At 40.8% G+C, this 20,482-nt stretch overlaps 2 protein-coding genes across 2 annotated transcripts in view; one reads left to right on the top strand and one right to left on the bottom strand.

Annotated features, from left to right (window-relative positions):
- calcrl2 (calcitonin receptor-like 2) overlaps positions 1 to 2,471 on the bottom strand; it is an 18,920-nt gene extending 16,449 nt beyond the window's left edge. Inside the window, exon 1 of the mRNA XM_058084623.1 lies at positions 1,572 to 2,471. Within this exon, the coding sequence (XP_057940606.1) occupies positions 1,572 to 1,621 (50 nt within the window). The 5' untranslated portion in view covers positions 1,622 to 2,471. The remainder of the gene's footprint in view (positions 1 to 1,571) is intronic.
- itchb (itchy E3 ubiquitin protein ligase b) lies at positions 2,196 to 20,482 on the top strand. Its single transcript, XM_058084622.1, has 24 exons — positions 2,196 to 2,734; positions 4,717 to 4,808; positions 5,090 to 5,231; positions 7,731 to 7,855; positions 8,447 to 8,581; positions 8,647 to 8,695; positions 8,785 to 8,966; positions 9,046 to 9,298; positions 9,402 to 9,497; positions 9,585 to 9,759; positions 10,300 to 10,369; positions 11,233 to 11,317; positions 11,431 to 11,559; positions 13,030 to 13,102; positions 13,955 to 14,026; positions 15,148 to 15,236; positions 15,306 to 15,465; positions 15,550 to 15,683; positions 16,471 to 16,611; positions 17,492 to 17,612; positions 17,710 to 17,814; positions 17,927 to 18,023; positions 19,067 to 19,139; positions 19,343 to 20,482. Exons 2-24 carry the CDS (start codon positions 4,739 to 4,741, stop codon positions 19,440 to 19,442), a joined length of 2,676 nt encoding a protein of 891 aa, XP_057940605.1. The 5' UTR covers positions 2,196 to 2,734; positions 4,717 to 4,738; the 3' UTR covers positions 19,443 to 20,482.

The raw sequence follows: 20,482 nt of genomic DNA, 5'->3' as shown, positions 1-20,482 counted from the left end.
CATTCATACCTCTGGACAATTTGGAGTCGCCAATTAACCTAGCATGTTTTTGGAATGTGGGAGGAAACCGGAGTACCCGGAAACTCCACACAGAGATGGCCAGATTCGGGTGGGATTGAACCCTGTTCTCCTAGCTGTGAGGTCTGTGCGCTAACCACTCGACCACCGTGCAGCCCACTTTTTAACAATGTATACAAAATCTTATAAAAACATGAATTGCAACAGACTTTTAAACATTTTTAGCTATTATATGAAGTTATAAATGAAAATATTAAACTTCTTTACACTTATATAATTGAATATGCCACTCCCCAACAACTTCAATCACATGAACCGTGGAACACTGGAGCTTCAGGTGGTGCAGGGTTGTCAAACGGTGACTGGTTACGTGCAAATGTTACATCAGGCATTCTTCATGACTGAGGGATATGTGATCAAAAATAGCTTTTTTTTAATTTTACTGTAGGTCCCCTTTAACACCTGTCCAGTGAAAGCGACCCGGTACTAGACAGTGGGCGGAGCCAAACCGAGCCACAGGAAGCTTTCAAGTGTAAAGTGACGTACTTAACACTGTCTACTTGCAATGGAGTCGTTTGTTAGCTATCCTCCACCGGGACTAAAATAAGAACATTTTTTTTTTATCTTAGACGGGGTCGGTTGTGGGGAATTGTGTTTGTGTTATGAAACAAGGCAACACTGGGCAACAAGTGACGATCAACATGGCAGCCAACGCTTCTATTTATACCCTGTGGGAGAGAGAGCACCCTGGCAAAAGCAGACTGTTCCAGTCAAAGTCACAATGGGACACTGGACTGCACCATTACGTCTAGGAGGTGGATGCTTCCCACGGACAGATGACCCCAAGGGTCGGCTTGCTGGGAGTCCAGCATTGAAGCTAAGATTGGTTTTGACTGGAGCTTTGTGCCCGTTAGACAAGATTGTAGGTGCCAGCAACACTTTTTTTTCTAATATACATTTTATAATTAATACAGACTACTAATCCAATTGTAAAATTAATGTGTTCACGCAAACCTAGCTCCTCCGGGAATCATTTCCTTACTGTGTCTGTCTGACTCTGTTTTCCTTGTGGACAGAACTACCATAAGCCCATCATAATTCATAATACAGAATACTAATAAAATACTTCAATACATGTATTCACATACTTATCTCTTTTCTGAGTTATTTAGTCTGTCTGTCTGACTTCCTGTTCCTTGTGTGTGTAACTTTATGACAATTGGCCCTTGGGGCAGTTGTGATTGAGCCCTAAGAAATCTGCCTAGCAACAAACAGCCACATAATGTGCCACTAATATGTCGAATAATTAAATCTGGAGAACTGTAAAAAACAGACATCTACTGGTTTTTCCAACGGTCACCATAGTTCACCAAATTCTGTTCAGCTACAACTTATAAAAAATTAACTTGACATTTAAGTTGTCTTTCAACGTGAGGATACAGTAGCTCTTTGGCTTCTATTATGGACAAATTGGATTAATTACACACAGGTAAATTCCGGTCAAAAGTTGGACAAAGTAAAAGTAAAATACATCACTTTTCCAAATTGCTTACCTTCCCTTGAAATGAGCCATCATACGGCTTTTTCTGTCCAATGTGTGCATCCCTGGTAAGCAGATGAGAGTCTCATGCTGCCTTGTGACGACACTGACCAACCACCAGCAGCTCAGCTCTCAAACAAACACAATCGGAGCTCACACACGAACTTCCTGTTGGAACTTTCAAAACATGACCCCTGTTGGAACTTTCAAAACAAAACAGCTAGAAAGGAAATTTAAAGTAAGTAAATAAGTCAGAAAATAGCGCGGGTTTGGCAGCGTTCTTATGTGTTTTTGTAGTTAAATGGGTTTTAGATTTTAGATACTGTATTGATTTGTTCGTTATTTTAACTTCCGGTTTTGTCTTATGGTTTACAACTTTACCAAGCTAATCGTCTAGCAGTTAGTTGTAGACCAGAATAGTCGCCCCCGGTATCACAATTCATATCAGCTACTAAGATAGACATAAATATAGATATAAAATATTATACATTCACGTCGCGACAATGCAATAGACGTCATAAGAACACAAGAGTCTGCCGTAAAGTGAAATAGTGCCATCTGCTGTTTGTGAGTCGCTCATGTTTGTGCTCAGTTGAATTGCGTTCACTCGCAGTATAAAATATGTATAACATAAAAATTCATAATGCTAACAAGAACTGATGTTTTTAACACAATTTACATTGTTTTTTCTTTTTTCTAAGTTTACCTAGTTAGCATGTAGGCCACGCAGTCAGGAGATCTGTATGGAATTTGGTTCCATCTTCAATGAAACCTCAACAGGAAACCAACTGAAGCCTAAGTATCGATCTTTTACATTGGTATCGATAAATATTGATACTAACGTTGGTATCGACATTTCCATATTTGGTTTAGAGAGCCACACTCCACTTCAAAAGGTGGCGGTAATGTACAACAACAATTGCTTGCCAACCGCCAATAAACAACAAAAAAGAGGACCCAATAAACCATAGAGCAGTCTCCAATGCGCCAGTCATTTTAATGATTTTAGTGCGCATGCTCCACCGAAAGTCCCGACAGTCACGTGACACGAGTTTAGGAAGCTGGTCGAAGTTTGTGCTTCCTTGAAGTAAAACCCGCGACTCTGCCCAAAACAACTTGCCGAAAGGGGGCTGGGACGTCACCGCAGCGCTACCAAAAGTCTCCCCTGGAGTTCGGGTAAGAGACCGAAACTACTACTCGGTGTCCTTTACCTTTCCCAGCCGTGGACTTTGGGGGTTTCTGCCATGTTGTTGTTAATGGTGGTGGTGATGACTGAAGCTAGCATGCTAACAGTTAGCTGGGCTGTGGTGGCAGCAGCTGACGTTAGCTAGCATACCAGAGCAGTAAATAGTCTCACGCAGTGTTGATCGGTGCACTTCCCCATAGAGCATACCGTTCCGAGAACAACAACCATCTTATTAGTATCTTATTAGTGTAGCTTTAGCTCTCTGCAATGGTACTTGCTTTGAAGCTTGTTATTACTGTATAACACAGCAGAGATTGTGAGAATTTTAAAGTGGAATTTAGCCTTCCTTCGTTCAATAAATGTTGGTGGAGCAACAGTTTTGGCCGATAGTCCACCTTCGTTCATGTTCACAAAACATTTGTGATAAATATATGGTGCCAACACAAACACTCTTACAATGTGTTAATAATATCACACAACATGCGCCATATTGTACGCTAACCGGGAACTGCACACAAACCAGTGCACATTTTTGAGTAACTTTTTGACGTAAACAGATTCATTGCCCAGCTACATTTGTCAGGTGTTAATTTGACACCTTTCTGTTTAACAAACTTAGCACTGATAGTCATAATATGTTTAATATAAGCTATTTTTGCACTATTACATCATATAAAAAATAATAAAAATAGCCTTGACTTGAGTTTTTCTGTTACTGGACTGTATGACTGTTGCTTTGCCAGACAAGGTAAATATATGGTGCCAACACAAACACTCTTACAGTGTGTTAATAATATCACACAACATGCGCCATATTGTACGCTAACCGGGAACTGCACACAAACCAGTGCACATTTTTGAGTAACTTTTTGACGTAAACAGATTCATTGCCCAGCTACATTTGTCAGGTGTTAATTTGACACCTTTCTGTTTAACAAACTTAGCACTGATAGTCATAATATGTTTAATATAAGCTATTTTTGCACTATTACATCATATAAAAAATAATAAAAATAGCCTTGACTTGAGTTTTTCTGTTACTGGACTGTATGACTGTTGCTTTGCCAGACAAGGTAAATATATGGTGCCAACACAAACACTCTTACAGTGTGTTAATAATATCACACAACATGCGCCATATTGTACGCTAACCGGGAACTGTACACAAACCAATGCACATTTTTGAGTAACTTTATGACGTAAACAGATTCATTGCCCAGTTACATTTGTCAGGTGTTAATTTGACACCTTTCTGTTTAACTAACTTAGCACTTAGCACAGCTATTTTTGCACTATAACATCATATCAAAAATAATAAAAATAACCTTGACTTGAGTTTTTCTGTTACTGGACTGTACGACTGTTGCTTTGCCAGACGAGGCAATGTGCGTCAAAGCATGTAATTGTACAGTTTAATAATCAGCAAGGTTGTCATTACACGCTGCAGGCGTTTGTGATGTGTCAAAGTCAGCTATTTTAATTAATTATTGACCAGAGCTGTTCACTTCATATCTTGTGTTGGATGAGGTGGCCATTCCAGAATGTTGTACTTGTTCCTTTGCGTGAATGCCTTGGTAGAATTTGAGCAGTGTTAAGGGTCATTGTCTTGTTGGAAGCCTGGCGTAACTTCAACTTTGTCACTGATTCTTGAACACTCTTGGCAAGAATCTACTGATACTGTCTGGAATCCATTCAACCTTCAACTTGAACAAGATTTCCAGTACTTGTACCGACTACACACTCCCATAGCATGATGGAACCACCACCAAATGTTACTGTGGGTAGCAAGTGCAAATTGCCATTATTGGCGGTGGTGCGGTTGCCAGGGACGAGACAATCAAGCAAGATTTGAAAATACTTTTGGACCAACCCAGTCATTTCTATTGTTGTTAGCATTAGCCTCAATGCTAATATTGCAGTTTACAGACATGACGTGTTTTGTGTGCTGATGATTTTGTCGTGTGTGATGCAGGCCCTCATCCCAGCCCTATGTCATGGCAAGTGAAGTCACCAAGGCAGCCAGTTCCAATGGTTACCCGATGAAGGCACAGCTACAAATTACTGGTAAAGTCACTTTATTAACACTTATGCAACTTCCTTGCAGGCTCATTCTGAACAGGACAAAACTATCCTTCATGTCAATAGTCAAACGTCACATTCATGTTCCACCACTACGCTGTAAATCTACATTAAGAAATAATTTTTTCACCATAATAATAATATAAGTGAGTACTTCTGAGTAATTGCAAAATATCATTGAGTGTTTATATTAAAGGCAAACAAACTTCCACTCGGTGACATAAGTGTCTTGTGCCCGCTCTCTCTCTCATGTCTTCCTGCTTCAGTGCTATCAGCGAAACTGAAAGAGAACAAGAAGAACTGGTTTGGTCCCAGTCCTTATGTGGAAGTCAACGTCGATGGCCAGTCCAAAAAAACTGAGAAATGCAACAATACCCACAGCCCCAAATGGAAGCAGCCGCTCACTGTGTAAGTTAAGGGAGGATATAGCCATGCCGCCCTCTGCATAACACATTTTCAATTCTGTATTTGTGCTGGTCAAATTTTGTACTGTTAATAGGTTTAAAAAAATTAGATTCAAAATCAGTTCTGATTTGTAGGGGTGCAACAATGCACAAAATTCATGGTTTGATTTGTGTTACAGTTGGGTACAATTTAAAAAAAAAAAATTTGGATCAATGTCATGAAAGTTGAATGTTATTGAAATTGCTAAAATTTTTCTCACCTTAAACGTACAGTTCTGCTGCACGGACTTAGCTCCATACCAGACCGAAAAGCATAAGCATAGGAAATACCGGGTTTTCTACAGATGCGAATGGCAGGTCACTCATAGCATGCTCATGACACTAAAAATGTACCACTTCCACACAGCATGGGAGGATAACTTTTTTTTTCACTCTATCATGTCCTGAGCTAACTAATTGGACTAGTTAGCTCAGGACTGATGGACTCGATACAAAAGTATGAAACTAAAATGTACCACTTTCACACAGCATGGGAGGATAACTTTTTTTCACTCTATTGTGTCCTGAGCTAACTAGTTGGACTAACTAGTTGGACTAGTTAGCTCAGGACCGATGGACTCAGGACAAAAGTATGAAACTAAAAATGTACCACTTCCACACAGCATGGGAGGATAACTTTTTTTTCACTCTATCATGTCCTGAGCTAACTAGTTGGACTAGTTAGTTCAGGACTAGTTGGACAAACTAGTTGGACTAATTAGCTCAGGACAAAAGTATGAAACAAAAAATGTACCACTTCCACACAGCATGGGAGGATAACTTTTTTTTTTTATTCTACCGTGTCCTGAGCTAACTAGTTGGACAGGTTAGCTCAGGACAAAAGTATGAAACTAAAATGTACCACTTCCACACAGCATGGGAGGATAACTTTTTTTCACTCTATTGTGTCCTGAGCTAACTAGTTGGACTAACTAGTTGGACTAGTTAGCTCAGGACCGATGGACTCAGGACAAAAGTATGAAACTAAAAATGTACCACTTCCACACAGCATGGGAGGATAACTTTTTTTTCACTCTATCATGTCCTGAGCTAACTAGTTGGACAGGTTAGCTCAGGACAAAAGTATAAAACTAAAAATGTACCACTTCCACACAGCATGGGAGGTTAACTTTTTTTTCATTCCATCATGTCCTGAGCTAACTAGTTGGACTAACTAGTTGGACTAGTTAGCTCAGGACTAGTTGGACTAACTAGTTGGACTAGTTAGCTCAGGACAAAAGTATGAAACTAAAAATGTACCACTTCCGCACAGCATGGGAGGATAACTTTTTTTCACTCTATCGTGTCCTGAGCTAACTAGTTGGACTAACTAGTTGGACTAGTTAGCTCAGGACTAGTTGGACTAGCTAGCTCAGGACAAAAGTATGAAACTAAAAACGTAGCACTTCCACACAGCATGGGAGGATAACTTTTTTCACTCTATCGGGTCCTGAGCTAACTAGTCCAACTAACTAGCTAACTAGTCCAACTAGTTAGCTCAGTCCAACTAGTTAGCTCAGTCAACTAGTTGGAGTAGTTAGCTCAGCTAACTAGTTAAACAAACTAGTTATATGCAAGTATATTCACTGCCATTGGTTCAATCAATATTCAGTTTATATTCATATAAGATGATTTAGTTTATGTAATAATTGCATCAATTTCATACAGCAGTTTCAGAGATTAATAGTCAATCCCACCTGTTAGTAGCCCTCTTCATAACTACGTTATTATGGTACTCGTCCAGAATACGTAAACATTTCATGCACATGACAAATTATGCAAATTAGGAATACAACCCCGTGGGGAAACACTGCTGTCATTTCAGTGCAACAAACTTGACTCCATGCAGTCCAGCACATGCGTGCAGAGAACTGTCTTAAAATGGAACTGACTACTTTCTGTGGCGCCTGCAGGGGTCATTATGTAAGAAGTGTTTACTATGGGATGTAACCTGAGTCTATGTCCACGTCAAGTTGACTCTAGGGACCGGCTACACAAGCAGTTTAGGTTGCTTCATTTTTGTTGGGTCTGCAATGTCAAACGCTGTCTGTGCAGTACTGTTGTCTGCATCCATTGGAGGACAAACTGCATTGTGTTGTGGTAGTGAAGTTAGTTGTCTCCTGTCATGGTTGTTTTTTGTTTTTTTTTAAGTGTGTAGTGTTTTTGTTTGTTCTTAAACAAATACAATGTATTATGATGGCAATGCAGATTACTTTGAGTGCAACACAAACACTTTTTGCTGCTTACAAAAGCTACAGTGGCTTTCTAACTGGAGAGTAGCAGCTACTTTTGAATGATGGAAACAACAACGTTTGACCGCAAACTATTTTTTTAATCCTGTTTGACTTCTTTGCTAAACACTCACTGAGCTGAATTTGCCAACATCTGACCTAATTTCAACTTCAAATTTTGCAATTCTGGAGTTCCACTGTACTTACAAAATGCATGTTTTTTTTCCCGACAGTATTGTGACTCCATTCAGCAAGCTAGTATTTCGCGTGTGGAGCCACCAGACCCTGAAGGCTGACATTCTTCTTGGCATTGCCATTTTGGACATCAGTGCTACGCTCAAGTCTAACAACATGAAAAGTGAGAGTGACATACATAAATAATAAAAAAAAAATAGCAGACTCTGGTAATGGTAATGGTTTAATTTCATTTGAACATGCATCAGATTACAATTGAATGCTTCACATAATCAGTTCACAGTTCCACATGTCCAAAAGGAGTAGGAAGAAGCAAAGCTTATTAAATCCTACCCCTCCATCTGGTACTTTTACAATCAGTAACTGTTACATTTGTTCACTTCCTGCTTTCCTAATATCGTTTTTTTATTGTTTTTTTAATTATATTTTTATATTAATGTAATATATATTTAATATATATATATATATATATATAATTAATATAATAATATTTTAAATAATTTTTTATTTAATTTAATTTTGTTTTATTTTGTTTTGTTTTATTTGTTTTGTTTGATATGACCATCCAATGACATAATGTGTACCATAGTAAGTGTCAATATAGTGATATATATAGCACATCATGACTGGTTCAAGACTCTTCATCCTTGTATTTAGCAAACATCAACTGCTTGTATTGTTTCTTGAATTGGCTCATCGTTGTGCATTGTATTAACTCTAGTTAATACTTCCTTCCTTCCTTCATTAAATGTAGTCTCTCAGGTGGTGCAGACCATCCAACTATGTGCAGACAGAGACCAAACGGATGTGGTGGGAGACCTGTGCGTCTGCTTGGATGGCATGACAGTTGACCCCGAGATGTTTGCCAAAGCTGAAGTCGACCATCAGAGTGAGTCCTAACTCTTAGTTGTGGGCGTTTATGGTGGAAAAACTAATTCATTTCCTGTTTTTCAGATATGTCAAATGGAGACTCACAGCAGCCCAATGGAGAGCATACGCCAAGGTATGAATAGCATGGACGCTTACATTTGTTAGTGTCACTTCCAGTTTATAATTTCTATTGAATTATTGTGCATTGCTTTGTGCTCACAGACAGAGCCGAGACAGTTCCCCCACTGTGGACAGCATAGAACACCGTTCATCTCCTCGGGGGCGAAGGTCAGGGACCATCGCCGGTTCTCCGAGGGTGTCGACTGGAAGCGTGCGCCCTCTGCGACCACCTCGGCCCTCCCGGCCTCCACCTCCAACCCCACGTAGACCCACCTCTTCACCAGGTCTGCTTTTCTCAGCCTTATAAACAAGCAAGCCAAGTATTGTAAACTAAGTTAATAGTGGCCTATGTTCCCTGTTAAGCATCTACCAGCAATAGCTCTGCACCAACCGAAAGCAGCAACGTTCAGCCAGGTTCAGAGACACCAGTGCGTACTACTACTGTCCCAGGACCTTCAGCAGCACCAGACTCTAGTCCTTCAACGAGCGACAGGAACGCCACCGCATCTACAGCTACCAGCTCCGGACCTCCAGCAACCAGACAGCCAACCAGCAACATTGGCCCTGCTGTTAACTCCAGGGTGCCTGCAGTCAACTCCGGACCTTTACCTCCCGGGTTAGTTCATATTTTGAGTCTTAAATATAACTTTCTCTGGTTTTGCTTTTAATCTTTGGAGCCGTTTATTAATGTCTTCTTCACTTTGTGTGTTTCAATCAAGCTGGGAGCAAAGGGTGGACCAGAACGGCAGGTTATATTTTGTTGACCATGTTGAAAAGAGAACAACATGGGAGCGCCCAGAACCGTTACCACCAGGGTAAGGACGCCTTCATTTCCCCCCCCCTGTTGTATTTTATTTTGGAAAGAACTTTTACATTACAAAAGTATTCAACTCTGTCTCTAGCTGGGAGCGTCGCATTGATCAGATGGGCCGTGTTTACTTTGTCGACCACATCACGCGGACCACTACGTGGCAGCGCCCCACGGTGGAGACTGTACGTAACTACGAGCAATGGCAGCACCAGCGTAGCCAGCTGCAGGGCGCCATGCAACAGTTCAACCAGAGGTTCATATTTGGGGTGAGACATCATAATGATTTATTGAAACCCTTGTTGACTTTGCATATTTTCGAGAAAGTAAGTTGTTGTCACAGGCAGCACGGCGGTCGAGTGGTTAGCACGCAGGCCACACAGCTAGGAGACCCGAGTTCGATTCCACCCTCGGCCATCTCAGTGTGGAGTTTGCATGTTCTCCCCGTGCATGCGTGGGTTTTCTCCGGGTACTCCGGTTTCCTCCCACATGCCAAAAACATGCTAGGTTAATTGGCGACTCCAAATTGTCCATAGGTATGAATGTGAGTGTGAATGGTTGTTTGTCTATATGTGCCCTGTGATTGGCTGGCAACCAGTCCAGGGTGTACCCCACCTCTTGCCCGAAGACAGCTTCCGGTTTCCTCCGACATTCCATGATACATGTTGTTCTATGTTGTTTTTCCATTGCAAAAGAAATGCTGCTCTTTAATATAGGTGAAAAACCAGCATTTCCAGAAATGCTGCATATGTTTTACAAACATAGACTTGCTTGTTTGCAACATGTTTAAATGTGCGTCTTTTATACAGACACAGGACCAGACGGCAGCTGCACAGAATAAGGAGTATGATCCTCTTGGGCCTCTACCACATGGATGGGGTAGGTTCTCTCTCATGCTAACACCAGTACTAATATTACCGTCCACAGTATTACACCAACAGGTCTTTACTGTTGAAGTGTTGTCCACCTTTAAAAGATTCTTTTCCAAAAAGTCATTTTTAATTGTCAGTAAAATTACAATCCCCTACCTTTCCTGAGCCCACGGGCCAGCTCATGTTGTGTCAAACCACTGATGGGTGTCGGGGGTGGCCATTAATCTAATAAAGTAATTAATCTAATATAGTAATCTAATACAAAATAGTCCTACCCTCACCTATGGTCATGACCATTAGTCACTAAAAGGACAAGATTGCCGGTACAAGCGGACGAAATGAGTTTTTGTTGACAAGCACTGTCATCCGGGAGAGACTTGGAGTAGAACCGCTACTCCTCCGCATTGAGAGGAGCCAGATGAGGTGGCCTGGGCATCTTTTTAGGATGCGTCCTGGACGCCTCCCTGAGGAGGCACGTCCAACCGGTAGAAGACCTTGGGGAATGCCTCGAGTTCCGCCGGGAGGACCTGGATGAAGTAGCTCGGGAAAGGGAAGTCTGGGCCTCGCTGATTGGGCTGGTGCCCCTGCGACCCGACCTCAGATAAGCAGTAGAAGTTGGATGGTATCTCCTCGTCTGTGAGGACTGACGACTTGCCCAACCTTTGAGATCATACATTATATGTGTCACTGGTATGTCTGAGTGACGGGAAGAAAAGCTCTGACTCACTTAGGGTGTTATTCGCCACATGTTGGTTTGCATGCATAAATCTGTTTCCCTTAATAATGTGCATTGTAGCAAAAGTAGTATATTTTTTACATTATTTGTGTGATCTGTTATGGAGTTTATTAATTTATGCTTTGTTGTTTTAGAGAAGAGAACAGACAGCAATGGCCGGGTGTATTTTGTGCATCATCCTACACGTTCGACACAGTGGGAAGACCCACGGACACAAGGGTTCGTTCTACAATGAACACTCCTGTCAATTTAAATTTGCCTTCATTAAAGCCTAGAACTGATCAAAACAATACTAAATGAGATATATGTACTGTATGTCATTCTTTTTTTAGCTTGTTGAATGAGAAGCCACTTCCAGAGGGCTGGGAAATGAGGTTTACCGTCGACGGTATTCCCTATTTCGTAGACCACAACAGGAGAACCACCACCTACATCGACCCTCGCACTGGAAAATCTTCACTGTATGTCTGAAAATACACTCACTCACACTCACTGAAAAATTGCACGAATTGATATTTTGCACTGTTGGATCTTACAGAGTTTCAAAGTAGAGTTACAGATTGCAGAAAGAATAAAAGTAAGCAGTTTATTGCAAACAACCACTAAACTAATAGGTTGTTCATTAGCTCATCAAAACTTGAACTCGAAAAACCCATAAATTGAAACAAAATGTTCACAAAAGGACTCATTGATGAGTAGCTGCATCACTTGTTCATCTTCTCAAAAATTGGTTTCAACGTGCTGGATGCCAGTATCTTCAGGATTTTAGTGAGAATGTGACTTCCCCTGGAATAAAGGCGTTGTGAACTGCATCATCATCACCGCAGTCATGACCACACAGATGAGGGCATGAGAGAAACCCACTGGCAACATCTCGACATCTGCCATTTTGATACCCCATGCACAACCTGAAGCACTATTTTTCCCACTGAACCCAGATCGTGATGGCAGGTGGGATCAATGCCAGTAACATTGGAACCCATCAAAACCGTTAAGGTTTAAACCAGGTTTAGAGACAGCTACTTCCCCCTGGCCATCAGACTGCTGAATGCCAAATAAGCCCCTCAACCTGCCCACACGCACATGCAAAAACGTAAATTATTATTATTTATTCTAAATTATTTGTACAAATTACTGTTTACGCTGTACATTGTTGTTCATCTATTTATTCTCTACATTATTATTATTATTATTTATTACATGGGAGCCAGGCAACGACATTTAATTGGCAATTTCACTGCTGTGTTATTGTGCAATGACAATAAAGGAAGTTCATCTATCTATCGATCCAGCCATCCATCCATCCAAGGTTCTATTTTTATCCTCAGAGAATAAAACTTTCTTCCACCCTTCAATGTCCCATGTTTGTTGCTCTGGTGCAAATTCAGAATTGACAATTTTGTGGAGTTGAAGGGCTGGTGACATTGAATCCACATTTTTCCCAACAGTGCAAAATGTAAAGTCTTGCATTTTTTTTCAAATACCACTAGTCTTAAAATTTTGATCATTGTATGTCATAGTACAGATCATTTTCTCTATTGTTTAGCAGCAGGCTGCTTTAGTTTCAAGGTATTCATTGGGAACATGCCTGTTACATTATGAGTCACTCCTCTATTTATAGAACTATCGCTGTATTTTAACAACCAAGGGATGCCCTTTTTGTTGTTTTGACAGTCAGACATAATACCTCAGGTGACTCATGGTCATAAATACCATGCACGGTGCCACCTTACACTTAAAGTGTCACAGTACTGTATAGTCATGTGGTTGTAGGTGCAGAAAAACAGGTTTTGTGAACAGACCTATTGGAACCTTACCTATTCATGTAGTATTGATGCACTGTATGTAAAATACTGTATATAACTTTAAATGCAACAGGGTTTAAACTTGATAAATTCATGCTTTTAAAAGTTGTACTTATTTGTTTACAGTGAAAATGGACCCCAGATCACATACGTTAGAGACTTCAAAGCCAAAGTACAATACTTCAGATTCTGGTGCCAGGTATGAATCCTAAACAGTACATGTGTTTATATATAACCCGGTTTGGCTGAGCACATATGTTTTAATAATCATTTCAGGTGTAATTTTATTGAAAGGTAGCTTCATAATTATAGGGAGTATGGATTACTGTATTTTCCGGACTATAAGTCACACTTTTTTTCATAGGTTGGCTACTTATAGCAACTTATAAATGAAAAAACTGGTTATTTACATAAACACTGGACACCTTTTCTGTTCATGTTAATTTTTTGTGTAGCTGAATAACCATTGTGTTAGAATATCTTACACCTATTTAGCCTGTTCTCTATTCTTTTATTATTGTTAGAACTTGCCTTCCAAGAGGACGTAATGTCTGTTTTGGTCAAGTAGTTTGTAAAATAAATTACTCGCAAAAAATGTGACTTATACTGCAGTGCGACTTATGTATGTTTTTTTCTACCAAATAATGCATTTTTGGCCCTGTGCGACTTATACTCCGAAGCGACTTATAGTCCAGAAAATACGGTAATTCAGACTTCCTATAATCATGACGCTACCTTTCAATGAAATTACATCTGAAATGATCATAAAAACATGTGCTCAGCCAATTATTATTATGAGAACTTGTGCAATTGTCCACTAACAAAAAGACAGACATTTCAAAGTGGTGCAGTTTTAACAAAAGTGAGAGGGATTATCTGTATCCGCATCACATTGAAAGACTTCACAATTAAAGACAACCATCTTGCAACGGCGGTTAGGAGTAATTATGGTCTTTGCTTACTTTGCTTTGCTTTTGGTTTGCCTGATTTACTGTATACATTAAAGTAGTATGAAATGGCAACATAACACAGGATATCCTCATGTCTTCAGCAACTGTCACTGCCTCAGCACATCAAGATCACTGTGTCACGAAAAACTCTGTTTGAGGACTCGTTCCAGCAGGTAAGCAATTTTTCTAATTAAATACGATTTACACAGTACTGGAAATCTTGTAAAGGTTGGGGGGCAGGGGGGGGTGCTGGAGCCTATCCCAGCTGTCTTCGGGCGATAGGCAAGAGGTACACCCTGGACTGGTCGCCAGCCAATCACAGGGCACATATAGACAAACAACCATTCACACTCACATTCATACCTATGGACAATTTGGAGTCGCCAATTAACCTAGCATGTTTTTGGAATGTGGGAAGAAACCGGAGTACCCGGAGAAAACACACACATGCACGGGGAGAACATGCAAACTCGACACAGAGATTGAACTTGGGTCACCTAGCTGTGAGGTCTGAGCGCTACCCACTCATCCGCTGTGCAGCCAGGATGAACTTAATGGAGATTCATTCATTTTTTTTTCATGAGGGTGGCGGGGGTGCTGGAGCCTATCCCATCGGACAAGAGGCAGGGTACACCCTGGACTGGTCGCCAGCCAATCACAGGGCACATATAGACAAACAACCATTCACACTCACATTCATATCTATTGACAATTTGGAGTCGCCAATTAACCTAGCATGTTTCTGGAAATCGGAGTACACACACAGAGAAGGCCGAGGGTGGAATTGAACTTGGGTCTCCTAGCTGTGAGGTCTGCGCGCTAACCACTCAACCGTCGTGCAGCCCCGCCACAAAATTTATGGATCAAAAATTCTGGATTTCCTTACTGAAACTGACCAATGGACTGCAGGATAGCTAAGCCAAGTCTACAACATGGCCGACACCGGCAACCAGGTGCAATGAAACACAGCTCAGAAGGCATGCAAAGTGTCTTACCCCCCCCCCCCCAAAAATAACATTCACTAATATTGTATTGTGAAGAAGATATCGGGCTCTAATTTTGTAGACCAGGCGCACCCACGCCTCCATCCCTCCCACAGACACAAGTAGCATGGAGGGAGGAGAGAAGGCGTGAGATGGTGTAATCTTAACCAACCATGATAATTAGGCTGGCTACTATGGAGAATATTAGTAGGAAGAATTTAGATTAACCGATTCCTTGTTCCTGGTACAAGTACAATTACCAATGATGATGCATGAGTATATATATACATGTATACATATTTACATTTTAGATCATGAGCTTCAATGCTCAGGATTTACGACGAAGACTGTGGATCATCTTCCCTGGAGAAGAAGGTCTTGACTACGGAGGCGTTGCCAGGCAAGTATCAACACAATCAAAGTCGAAGTGTGAATTCGTGTTGGACTAGAACCCCCCCGTCTTTTCCAGGGAGTGGTTTTTCCTACTGTCCCATGAGGTGCTGAACCCTATGTACTGTCTGTTTGAATACGCCGGAAAAGAAAACTACTGTCTTCAGATCAACCCGGCCTCCTACATCAACCCCGACCACCTTAAATATTTCAAGTTCATTGGCCGCTTTATCGCCATGGTTAGTCCTTGGAGAAATTCTATCAACCAGTTCATCTGACAAGTACAACATTCCAACTGAATTCCTGTTCTATCTTCTTTTTAGGCACTCTTCCACGGCAAGTTCATCGACACAGGTTTCTCGTTACCATTTTATAAGCGCATCCTGAATAAACCTTTAGCCCTTAAAGACCTGGAGTCAGTGGACCCGGAGTTCTACAACTCTCTTATGTGGATTAAGTAAGTTCTGAGTACACGCCTCACATTTCAGCAAGCATTTTTTTAATTATAGTATATCTTATGAAGGGACAATGGAGAGTAAACAGGGTGTACAACTTGTATACAGTCAAACGTGGTGGTGGTAGTGTCATGATCTGGGGCTGCATGAGTGATGCTGGCACGGGGAGCTGCAGTTTATTGAGCGAAACGTGAATTTCGCCTTGTTGAAAGTGCAAACTGTAATGGAAGGAAGGAAGGTGGAGGAAAGTGCAAAGTGCCGAACATCCTACTGCCAGTTATTTACACAATAATGGCTATGTGTTGATTTACAGTAGATAAGTAATCTGCTGTACACTACTTCTCTAAAGTATATCCAAATGTAAGCAGTGTACTGTATGTGTATTTTAAAGTCCCTTTAAAGTATTTTAAAGAGTACAGAGTCAGTTAAGCAGTACAAAATACACAATATAGAAAAATAAACAATATAAACAACAAGTATTAACAAAAATCAACAGTTTTCCCCAGAGTTATATACAATAAAGTATGTAGATAATATGAAACGAGATGAGATATATGACCAGTCTATACACTGAGATCTTGTTAGAGAGTTAATATGAGGCATTATGGAAATACTTCACATAGAACTTAGTATATTGCATTTAGAGCCCTTAATATTGCACATGGAGGTTGATCAGATATTGCACAGGGTCTGGAGTAACTATACTGAGTATAAGAACAAAGTATTACACACAATTATTACACAGTAAGGTCTAATACTGTGATGTCATCGTCCATGTGGCACCCGTAGGGACAACAACATCGAAGAGTGTGGCCTGGAAATGTTCTTCTGTGTCGACAAGGAAATTTTAGGGGAAATCAGCACTCACGATCTGAAACCCGGAGGCGGAGACATCCAAGTCACGGAGGAGAACAAAGAAGAGTATATCAGGTATCAACGCTGCACTTGCTGTACGCGTATTTAAACACTGACAACACTTGATTTTCCCGATTTTTTTTTAAACAAACCTGAAATTAATAAATACAATGTATTATAATTATGACATATAGAATGTATGTTTTAAAAAATACACTTATTTTATTTTTATTTCGGATTTTATTATTGCACTATGACCCATTGATCATTGCATTAAAATTAATATATCTGCTCCTGCATAAGCTCCTGTGCAATACTATGTGTATATTTTGGATATCTTGTATATATCTTGTATATATCTTGTTAAATTGTCTTTTTTACTCTACTTTATATACTTTTTTTGTTTTCTCCAATTTTGTTGTACATCTTGTATACAGTTAACCTCGGATATATCGGATTCAATTGTTCCCACTGGTTTTGTCCGATATAAGCGAAATCCGTTATATGCGTATACCAGAAAATGTCCGTTTTACGCATATATCAGATTTATATCCGGCATATGCGTAAATCGGATTTTATCCGTTATAAAAAGGCACTTCCTTGACTATGTTTCCAATGTACCTGGACGCGCAGGCAACGCTGCAAACGCTGCAAATGACGTCGTATAGCGGCCTGTCACGATTCGGTGAATCGGAGCACCACGATGCGGCCATCCGATATATGCGAGGGAAATTTAATGGAAATGCATTGGAACGGGACTGGAGATTTTGTCCGAAATAGGCGAAATCCGTTATAAAAAATCCGATATATGCAATGAATTTTTATTGGAAATGCATTACAGAAAAATCGGTTCTTTTTTATCTGTCCGTTGTGAGCGAATTTCTGATATATCCGAGTCCGATATATCCGAGGTTTACTGTATAATAACAATAAAGGCCATTCCATTCCATTCCAGGTTGGTAGCAGAGTGGAGGTTGTCGCGAGGCGTGGAAGAACAGACCCAAGCGTTCTTTGAAGGCTTCAATGAGGTCCTCCCACAGCAATACCTGCAGTATTTTGACGCCAAAGAACTGGAGGTATGCCCACGTACACCCGGATCTGATCTGCTCTATTTGCACAATACATGGCAGTCCAAACATATTTTATATGAGAAGTATTGATTTGTCCTTACAGGTGATGCTGTGCGGCATGCAGGAGATCGACTTGGCAGACTGGCAAAGAAACACAATCTACAGACACTACACTCGAAACGCCAAGCAGATCATGTGGTTCTGGCAGGTCAGCGGAACGTTCTGAGATGATCTTGCTATTTATGTTCACTGCACATCAGCATGCGTTGTTGTCAGTATTTATGCTGTCCTTCAATATGGAACGTTATCCCCCCCTGCAGTTCATAAAAGAGATGGACAACGAGAAGAGGATGAGGCTGTTGCAGTTTGTGACTGGTACCTGCCGTCTGCCTGTAGGAGGCTTTGCTGACCTCATGGGTAATATATTAATATGTTTGTTTCTGTTTTTTTTTTTGTTTTATTTATATGACCTCAGTCTGGGACTGCACGGCAGACGAGTTCAATTCCACCCTGAATGTGATTCATTCATATCTTTCTAGTATGATTTCAGTTTCAATTACTGTAATTTTTTTTCCCTCTGTAATAATAACAATGATTATCATCACTCACGAGCCATAATAATGCTTTTTTTTTTAAAAAAAAGCTTTTTTCTTTTTTCATGCAGTATTATGACATTTTTCAAAAAAAATTTACTAGAGCTGGTTGATATACAGTATTGATTTTTTTTTGTATCAATATTTCTGTTGGGCTGCACGGCAGTCGAGTGGTTAGCAAGCAGGCCTCACAGCTACAAGACCCAAGTTAAATTCTACCCTCGGCCATGTCTGTGTGGAGTTTGCATGTTCTCCCCGTGCATGCGTGGGTTTTCTCCGGGTACTCCGGTGTCCTCCCACATTCCAAAAACATGCTAGGTTTATTGGCGACTCCAAATTGTCCATAGATATGAATGTGAGTGTGAATGGTTGTTTGTCTATATGTGCCCTGTGATTGGCTGGCCACCAGTCCAGGGTGTACCCTGCCTCTCACCCGAAGACAGCTGGGATAGGCTCCAGCACCCCCACGACCCTCGCGAGGATAAGCAGCAGAAAATCAATGAATGAATAAAGGGTGAGAGGTTAGCACGCAGGCCGCACAGCTAGGAGACCCGAGTTCAATTCCACCCTCGGCCATCTCTGTGTGGAGTTTGCATGTTCTCCCTGTGCATGCGTGGGTTTTCTCCGGTTTCCTCCCACATTCCAAAAACATGCTAGGTTAATTAGCGACTCCAAATTGTCCATAGGTATGAATGTGAGTGTGAATGGTTGTTTGTCTATATGTTCCCTGTGATTGGCTGGCGACCAGTCCAGGTTATACCCTGCCTCTCGCCTGAAGACAGCCCCCGCAACCCTCATGAGAATAAGGCGGTATAAAATGAATGAATGAATGAATGACCTCAGTCTGACTTGTCATTCACTTTATAGGCAGCAATGGCCCCCAGAAGTTCTGCATTGAGAAGGTCGGAAAGGAAAACTGGCTTCCCAGAAGTCACACATGGTGAGTCCACAAAGAGCCATGATAACTCATGCACACTTTAACCTCGAATATCCAATTAGTGAATCAATTTATCTACAAAATGTGATAACGATATAAGAGGATGTGATGCAGTCCAGCAATGGTGGTCCACATGTCCAATTACCACAATGTTAACATTACGGTTCATTATGATTCGTTCTTTTTTCTTTTCCACTGTGCTCCAGTTTCAACAGATTGGACCTTCCGCCTTATAAGAGCTACGAGCAGCTCAAGGAGAAGCTCATGTTTGCCATAGAGGAGACAGAAGGCTTCGGACAGGAGTGATGTTTTGAAATCAGCCTGAAAAAGGCGGGTACACTGGGATCACCATCATATGTGGTGTGTTAATTGTATCCATTTCAAAACCAAAATGCACCACCATCAATTCTGTATCTCAGAATAAGCGCCAAATTGGAGGGTAGCGTTCTGGTCCAAGTCTGTTTTTTTGGCCCAGCATGATTGTTGGCGCTCACCTAACCTCCAATTGCTCCTCCTGCAAGTTATTAATGATAAATAGAAAAACTAGAGATGTGCACAAAGCTCAAAATAGACTTGTGTTTGCTCCTCCCACCAGTTATTGATGATAATTGCACCTTAGAGCAACTAAAAAACCAAGCAACATCCACCACCATGATTGTCTCATCGGTCTCATGTATACTTAATAAGACTTTTTAAAGACCTTTAAGAAGCAACCATAACGGCCAATAAGAACGCAGCACATTACTGCAAATTGTGGTGCTTGACACACACAAATATGCCAATGGTGGTTCGGCGTTCCCTGTCGTATTTTCCAGTCAGATTGTAAAAAAAAAAAAAAAGTGACGGCACTGAGGAAGTGTTCTAGTTTTATAGGACCGCAGTGTATAAGTAGCCTGTCAGCTTTCCGTTATTTTTATTTTTTTTGTCAAACACATGATCCTTGTGATGTCCTTTCAGGCAATGACAAGTGTTCCAAAATGGTGTATGTTCATGTATAAACACCCCCCCCCCCCCCCCCCAAAAAAGTGGAACCAAATTCCCTTTTTTGTGGTGTTTTTTTTCCAAGTAAATCATTTAACAAAGTGTATTAACTGTTTGCTTTAGCGCTAACAAATCACATAGATGACCTTCGCAGACCCCCCCCCCCTCCCCCCACCCCCTCAAAGGCTCTAGTGAATTGATAAAGTGTTACATCCTTTAAGCTTTATTATTGCACCAAATACATTAAATAAGTGTGGACTAATGATGATGATAATAATAATAATACGCAGTGTCTTCGTTTTTGAAGATTCTTAATTTTATGCAGAAACTCCAAACCAAATGTGGTGTTGCTTGTGAGTCTGATT

Source organism: Doryrhamphus excisus, chromosome 10, assembly GCF_030265055.1.
Source record: "Doryrhamphus excisus isolate RoL2022-K1 chromosome 10, RoL_Dexc_1.0, whole genome shotgun sequence".
NCBI lineage: Eukaryota > Metazoa > Chordata > Actinopteri > Syngnathiformes > Syngnathidae > Doryrhamphus > Doryrhamphus excisus.
The sequence above is the reverse complement of the archived record's forward strand: the minus strand, read 5'-3'. Positions and strand labels throughout refer to the sequence as shown.